The following is an 8700-nucleotide window of genomic DNA, read 5'->3' on the forward strand; positions in this document are numbered from 1 at the left end:
CGCATATGTTGGGTTAATACCGATACAACATGATATCGATACCGAAATTTAGTTGAATTTAAAACTTAATACCGTATTATTTATGTTTGGTCGGTATCGGGAAGATACGGTACCGATATTCGGCATGAAACTTCCTATCTCTAGTCTCCAGTTTTGGTTGAATGAAATAGCTAGAATAAAAAACGATTTATCTAATTTTTTGTCAAAGATTTCAATAAAAATTAGGAACCAAATACCTTGAAAAAATATACATTTCTATTAGGTATAACATCTTGCCCTTTATTGCGAGAGTAGAGACTTTTCATAAAGTCATTGTAGAGCTTGCTTTTTCTTCAAAATCAGTTGACACAAAACACGTGTTCAAGAGTAGATATTCGTACACTCGTGTTTCACTTGTTTTCATAAAGTCACTCTAAAGCCTGTTTTTCCTTCAGAATCAGTTGACGCAAAACATGTGTTCAAGAGTGGATATTCATACACGTGTGTTTGGCTTGAGTTTATAAATATATGAATATTAGGGGTGTTCGTTTCTAAAGCAATAATAGGTTGAGAACTGCTTATTGTTTTGAATAGGGCTGGCATATCGTGTATACCCGTACACGATAAGACACGATACACGAAACCCCATACACGAACACGACACGATAACTTATCGTGTCATTTTTTTCAAACACGAACACGAACACGACACGATATACACGAAAATTAACTGTTAATACCTGTTAACACGTCTGTTCGACTGTTATACACGAAAATTACATGTTAATACCTGTTAACACGAACAAAAACACGAAAACGACATGCTATCTGAGAGTTACAGAGGGAGTTTAGGGTTTTATTTTTTTTTAATTGAATGAGGAATGAAATTAGAAAGGAATTAAGGAACTCACACGCACATGGCTGATGAGTTTTACTTAATTTAATTTCTTATCATGTACTAACGGGTATTAACAGGTAAACAGGTATTTAACCTGTTTATACAATTAACAGGTAATCTCGTGTCTACCTGTTTGGTACACGATACCTGTTAAGGCCATACACGATACCTGTTAACTTCGTGTAGGTTCGTGTCGTGTATTCGTATACTCGTGTAAAATTGCCAGCCCTAGTTTTGAATAAGATAAGATAGGATGGTTATTTAACTATGTATGTTTTCTGTCTTAACACCATAATCTAAATACTTTATAGGTTTTTAACTGATTATTTGGATCGTCTCTTATGAAACCAGTTTCAAATAAAAATAACTGTAACTTTGGATAACAAGTCTAAAATTACAATTTAATTATGTTATATGTTGATTTGTGGTTTTTTTTGGTGTCCGTTTGTGTTCGATTGTATTTGTTTTGTACACATTTAAATCATAACAAAAGAACATAAATAACTACCAAAACTGCAATCACCTAAACTTAAACTCCAAGCCAAGAAGACATCACAACAAACTACAGAATTGCATACAATGACAGTTTGGGTAGATATCATTGCATTTTGATTAACTTCTCCTCTAATAATATTTAGTTCACAGAACTGCACTCATTTTTCTAATGGATTTCATGTTGCATTGTTTCTTTCGAACCCGCAACTTGAATTAAAACAATGAACTATAGCTTTAGTTACGTCTAAAGTAACATGTATAATATCAAATCTCATAGAAGAAACTGAACTAAAAGTACAAAAATATTGCCATGTGTAGTTGGAGTTATGTGACACTTGTCACATAACATGAAATGTGCAAGTTTGATAATATTTGGGTGTAGTGGTAACATCACATAACCCCACAAAACATATTCCCCAACACACCTTCACCTCTCACCTTCACCACATAACCTTGTCATCACCATTGCGGGACAAAGGGAATCAGACACATCGCGCTTGGGTTGTGGGGGGGGGGGGGGGGGGTGTTCCCCGGCGACATGCAGCGCCATTTCAACCATCACGCCACCATAGCGGCCCAGTACGCATAGTCTAATAATTACGTCAGTGCGATATTAACTTTCAGATGATATTTGATAATCTTTGTAAACTAGAGACGGTATGGTATGGTAAGTGATGAAAATTTTAATTGGTTTTTAAAACATATACGAGTAACATGTTAAAATGATTATAGAAAAATGGGTTGTTTTTAAGTTAAATGGGCCAACATGTGTCACACCGATCAATAGGAATTTTATTTTTTTTTTCATTGGATCACTCTTCACATATATGGGTGGATCTGGATCACTTTATAGATTACACAGAAAAAACGTGTAAATAGATCCGGGTCTGACATCGGTACCCAACACTTGGTCCACCCCTGCCAAGGACACACCCGATTCAAGACTTCAAAGCCAGACCGGATGGTCCGAACTGAAGGAAGTGGCTAGCCAGGATTTGCATTCAAATAGAAACATCCTCGCCAAAGGCTAACCAACACACTAGTCAAATAAAACATTCATACTTTGCAAGAATCTTAGAAGAGACCAAATATACAGAAGCACTGCACGAAAACGCCTTATTTCACCGTCTTAACCTACTAATTTCTAGTCAAAATCTAACCTACATTGCAGATTGGAAGAGCATCTCCGCAAGTTCCTGCACATTAGGAAAAATCAGCACACCTCACCTTAAAATGATCAAAAACTCTTGAAACAGGACATGTTTTGTTTTATAAATTCAATACTTTTAAACTTAACTGCAAATTATTACAGAAATCAAACAGATGGGTGAAGATAGGTATATTATTTACAGGTATATTAGGTGCGAAAATATTCTAAATTAATTAATTAATTAATTAAAAGGCATTTTTACCTGTTTGCCAGAAGGAACTTCCGGTTCTCCCCATTCCATAGCTTTCTTTTCTAGCAATTCAAAATCAACTTTTCCAGCCTGAAATAGACCATATATAAAAATTAAATAAGAAATTGAAAAAGATTGCGCCAAATTACCGAACTGCCCATAAGATGGGAATCGGGTATTCGGACGGTTACCTCAATTTGGGCACCGAGCTCTGTATCAAAGCTCTGATATCTCTTGCGAACGAGCTTATCCAAAGAACCATCCTTAAATATATAATTTGAGTTAGAATGTTAGATATATAAAAATAAAAACATAAACAGGAGAATATAATAAAGCGGGAAATATACCTCAATCAGCTTTGCAGCATTACGAAGGCCGCGTGCAAGTGTATCCATTCCACCTATATGAGCAATAAATATGTCCTCAACGTCTGTACTCTCCCTTCGTCTGTATATAACATCATAACATCAACTTTGTAAAATATGTCGTTTTTTATGCAAACTTATATAAACCAGCGTGATTTACTACTAAGGGAACTCACAATTTGGCATCAAAATTGAACCCGCCAGGCGAAAGTCCACCCTGCATGAAAAAAAGAAGCGTTAAAAACCATAATGAACAAGCAATAACAAAAATTTTAAATTAGTTATATGCTCATTACCATCATACTACAACATTAATAGCATATATTTTGACTTTGTTTTAGTGTTTTCTAGGTATTTCATAAATGGTCAAAGAATATTTTTAATACATATTGAAAGTCAAGATGCAATTTTACTTACGTTTCTGATAACACTAAGCATAACCAAAGTGGCTTCATTAACATCCATCAAAAACTGATCTGTGTCCCAACCTATTGTAAACAAATCAAAGACATTAGTCAAAGTTTAACTAACGATATAAACATATCAAAGCAAAGAAGCCGAATATCGATATCATACCTACTTGAGGGTCACCGGTGTTTGCATCAACATTACCTAGTAACCCATTGATTCTTGCAGTTTCAAGCTCATGATGGCAACTGAAGGATAAAAAAATCAAAATTTAAAAAGTAAACTTTTAATTTGACAGTAAAACATTAAAGACACTGAATATTATATTCCTTAACTTGTCTCCACATATTTTATATTTTTTTATAAAGTATATAAATACATAAGAAAAAAATATAGCTACTCCACACACATATCATGATAAAATTAATTGTATATGCTATAAATATGCTATTTTGTCCCATCAACCAACTTTGGCCCCTTCACTTTAGCATTAACCAACTTTAGCCCCTCAACTTTAATAATGACATGTTTAGCCCCTCAACTTTGGTAATGACATGTTTAGCCCCTCAACTTTGGTAATGACATGTTTAGCCCATTAACTAAAACAACTTTAGCCCCTCCACTTTAACAATAAACAACGTTAGCTCCTCAACTTTAACAATATTGACGTGATTAGCCCCTTAACTAAAACATCACACAACTTTAACTCTCGCGATTTGCTTATTTGTATCTACATTTCGAACACGCTGCGGAGCACGTGTGGTAACCCACTAGTTGTTCATAAAAAATAAGAACTGCGATCGGTATGTCACACACCTGTGCCCAGATAGAGTAGCATGGTTGCATTCAATATTCAATTTGAATTCTCCTGCATTAATTAAAATCACAATTCAGAAAAATCAGAACATGTTTTATTGACAACTATTGCAATCGACTTTATAATAAATATTCTAGTCACATTTTTTACAACTTTTGCAATTCGTTTAACTCAATTTACAGTTTCAATCATTTTATCTTGTATGATTTTGAAATACAACCGAAAACAGTTACCTATAAGTCCATATTTTCGTAAGAAATTAGCTGATGTGGCAGCATCCCAATCATATCTGACAGCATAATTACGTGAACTCGTGAGAAAGGAAAATATTGGGTTGATTACGCTGCTAACAAAATAGATAATATCTTACTGGTGCTTTGTCGGTTCTTGAGGCTTAGGCTCAATAAGAAGTGTTCCTGAACGAAAAAAAAAAGTACAATAAATAGACATATAATTAACTACTGTATTTACATTGATATGTATTATTCTTTTGACTTTGATTGTCAAAGTTGTAACTAACAAAATTATATTTTGTATCTATAATCTTCGACATACGATATCATAAAAGAAAAGTATAAATAGTTAAATACCATTGAATCCAATCTTCTTTTTATAAGCTACAGCAGCTTCAAAAAAGCGTGCCTGCAAACAAGCAATAGATAGATCAGATACTGTATATAAGTTATGATTAAAAAAGTTTTTTTTTTTTTTTTTTTTTTTTTTTTTTGGTCATGATCTTACCATATGATCAAGTTCTCTCTCCATATCAGTGTTGAGAAGAGTCTGATAACCTTCACGACCGCCCCAAAAGACGTAATTCTCACCCCCGAGATAATGTGTAACCTGTGTTTTATATAAAAAATCAGCTTCGTAATATAAAATCACGTCAACATAAAAAAATGTCTATTTCATTTAGTTGACCCAAGTACCAACCTCTATTGCTTTCTTAACTTGAGCTGCAGCGTATGCATAGACTCCGATTTCAGGGCTGTGACGAAATAGCAAGTGAAGATAGATTTGTGAAGCTATAATTATTAACTAATAATATATACAATTAAAAAAACTTGAAAATGATGATATATTATCATTACCTGGTGGCGCCACCATGCATATAGCGGGGATGCATAAACAACTGAGCTGTGCCCCATAAAGGACGGATCTTGGTCCCCTGAGAAAACACGCGTTAGTTCATAAATAGATTGAATGATCATGTTTTAGTTAAAAAAAATTAAGTATTCGATTTATACCACCGTAATTTATTTATTAAACCATGAGAAATTACCTGAAGTTCTTTCGCAAGAGCTACAACTTCATCCAGGTTTGCATTAGTTTCCTACAAAGATAATAACCCATCACATTAATATGTTTGTTATCTATGTTAAAATAATATCAAGTATTAAGATAACGATTTGGGTCAAGTTACCTCCAATGTTTCGGCATCAGGAGCAATGTCTCTGTCATGAAAGCACCATCTGTCCACACCGAGCTTTTCAAGAAACTCAAAGTTAGCCCTCACTGCAACAAAAATAAATTCAATAAGTAACCAAAATCCCGCTAAAAAAATAAAGCAGCGTTTAACGGTTCAAAAACAATTATTCTTACTTCTTCGTTTAGCCATGGCTAGAGAATTAGTACCGTCTTCCCACGGCCACATCTTAGTGGGCGCACCAAACGGGTCACCCCCGGTTCCACGAAACGTGTGCCAAAAAGCAACACTAAATCGCAGCCAATCCTATACAAACAATAACGTCGCATAAATGTATAATAATCTCTAAATTCCCTAAATCAAAAGGTGCACTTTTTCAAAAACCAACCTTCATATTCTTCCCAAGAATCTCCTCGTTGGGATTGTACCATTTATACGCAAGTGGATTCTTGCTAGTCGGTCCCTACACAAAACAATCACATCAATAACATATAATTCATCTAAACGCGATAACGGCTATTAATCTTCTTACCTCATACTTAATTTTGGGAATGCCAGGGAAGAACTCCCCTTCCCATTCACCTGAATCTTCCGACCCGCATTCGCCATCATCAAGATTAGCAGGACAAGTAGGCGGAGGTTCACAAATCTACAAACAAAACAAAATTATCATCAAAATAGGTAAATTTTTATAACACGAAATCATCCAAATCAGAAACACATCAAACTATTTATTTACCACTGTTTTAGATACCACACTGAAGCAGATAACACACAGCAGCAGCAACAATTTCACAGCTTTCATACTCATCATCTCATCCAAATCCGATAAAACCTAGATCAAATTAACCATAAATTCCACTCAAAACTCAAATTCAAACACAAGTTTATATCATAAACTACTGAAATCGGCTCAAAACATCAAACACCTAAGTTCAATTTAACCGGAAAAACCTAATTAATCAACCGATAACAACTATGAACGAAAAATACGGGACGTACAGATCATAAATATAACTGTGAATCAATTAATTAATGATTTAGCAAGTAATAGAGAAAAATAGCAATTGACAGAAGAAGGAACCTGATGAATTGTTGTTGATGAATGCAAATTAGATGAGAGAAATAATATAGATTTTGCAGCAGAAGCAGGTTGTTTGGTAGTCTAAATATGTGCATTGATTTTTGTTTGTTTTTATAGAGGATTGAGATGAGAGATAAGGATGCAGACTCACAGGTGATGTGGGACGCTTTAAATGAAGACGATTACAACAAGTGTTTTAAATTTATTTGTTGGTTTTAAGATAAGTTTTGGACTATGTTACATGATATTTTGTTTTTAAACGTATGATAATCGATTAACCGGGGTTTTCTTTTAATATTTTTTTTTTCGTTTTCTTTATGTTTATTTTAATATTCAAAATATTGTTTGACTTTTCTTTCAACTTATATTAATATTAATCTAATATATATATATAGGGTCGGCATTTGGAGAAACGGTAGAAAGTGTGAGAATGGTGAGAACGCTTATCAATCGTCCGATTAAAACAATCTATAGACTAGATTGGCACGGTGGCGTTTTCGTAAATAACATCAATTTTATGAGGCGCGTCCACGTAATAAAATTGATGTTATTTACGAAAACGCCACCGCACCAATCTAGTCCATAGATTGTTTTAATCAGACGATCCATAAGCGTTCTCACCGTTCTCACACTTTCTACCGTTTTCCCTAAATCTCGACCCTATATATATATATATTCTATATATTGAAGTATTTAAATGAGAAGAATTTTTTTATAAGAATAAAGAAAAAATTCAACCAATAAAAATGTTTTATTTTACTTTATTTAATTTTTGTATTTAATATTAGTGTAAGGGTATATTGGTAAAATTAAATATATCATTAATTAGTAGTCTTTCTTTTTAAGTCTGTGTAATGGGACGGTATATCTCCTAGGATTGAGCCATAGCACCGCCCAACACCATTACAGAGGGTGCTATCCTTCCACCTGTTATCATCTTCACGGCGTGAAGATCTACACAATCTTTCCCCCACTCACACACATATATATACATAAATATGTTTGTATAATTGAAGGGGTTATATAACTCTCTTACCACTACACCCTCTTGTGATATAAAGCACCATAAAGCTCATCTCTTACGCATTTCGTCATTTGTCGCATAACACCCCCAAAGGAGCTTTATGACTACACATGGCCTAATAGCTAACTACATTAAATTTGTTACTTATTTTCAAAAAATATATTTTTTCAAAGGAGTAAAAAAAACTAATTTAAAATATAGGATAAATTACGAGGTGTGTAGAATGAATTACGAGTTGTGTAAAATAAATTTCAATATGTGTAGGATAAATTTTGATATGTGCAGGAAAAATTTTTGGTGTGGAAGATGATAGTCTTTATGACTAATTAATTAGTCAAAGATAATAATAAATGAGATGAGAAAAAAATATTTAATCTTTTTTTCAACAACACATGATTAGCATTTTTCAATGTTTCATCATTTTTTGTACTGAGGGTAGGCTTTAAGATTAAAGAAATGCAAAGTATTATACGAGGACTAGGCTATTGCTTCCGCAAAATCAGAAGTCCTGGTATAATACCCCAGATATCATTACGCACAAAGACCTAATATGTCAGAAATAGAAAGCCTTTCAAACAAGATTTCGGGGGTTACCCATATATCCGAGAGATGTTCCCCACAAGATAAGTAAGCATTTGATATTTAGGTTTATATCTCGAAAACAATCTACTGAATGTATAAAAACCTACTGGCACATCCTTAGTGAGATCGTTTATCACATTTTACTTTCCAATTCTTTAGCGTGCTGTGATAGTCCACTGATGTACTATCATTTCCTCTTTTTACAACAAAACTCATTTTTAA

At 33.7% G+C, this 8700-nt stretch overlaps 1 protein-coding gene across 2 annotated transcripts; it reads right to left on the minus strand.

Annotated features, from left to right (window-relative positions):
* Positions 1 to 2344: 2344 nt before the first annotated feature.
* LOC110940183 (xylose isomerase) lies at positions 2345 to 7030 on the minus strand. 2 transcript variants are annotated; one of them, XM_035990244.1, is made up of 21 exons: positions 6873 to 7030; positions 6543 to 6623; positions 6321 to 6437; positions 6177 to 6251; positions 5965 to 6094; positions 5786 to 5877; positions 5645 to 5695; positions 5454 to 5530; positions 5296 to 5350; positions 5104 to 5205; positions 4953 to 5004; positions 4733 to 4778; positions 4596 to 4651; positions 4362 to 4413; positions 3714 to 3793; positions 3555 to 3625; positions 3314 to 3354; positions 3120 to 3219; positions 2964 to 3035; positions 2785 to 2862; positions 2345 to 2568 (listed from the first exon to the last, which is right to left on the minus strand). In XM_035990244.1, exons 2-21 carry the CDS (start codon positions 6600 to 6602, stop codon positions 2533 to 2535), a joined length of 1443 nt encoding a protein of 480 aa, XP_035846137.1. In that variant the 5' UTR covers positions 6603 to 6623; positions 6873 to 7030; the 3' UTR covers positions 2345 to 2532. The 2 variants fall into 2 exon arrangements, with proteins under 2 accessions (XP_035846137.1, XP_022037432.1); XM_022181740.2 differs by having other exon boundaries at positions 6528 to 6623; positions 6873 to 7029.
* Positions 7031 to 8700: the final 1670 nt, after the last annotated feature.

This window comes from Helianthus annuus, chromosome 5 (genome assembly GCF_002127325.2).
Source record: "Helianthus annuus cultivar XRQ/B chromosome 5, HanXRQr2.0-SUNRISE, whole genome shotgun sequence".
NCBI classification, from domain to species: Eukaryota; Viridiplantae; Streptophyta; class Magnoliopsida; order Asterales; family Asteraceae; genus Helianthus; species Helianthus annuus.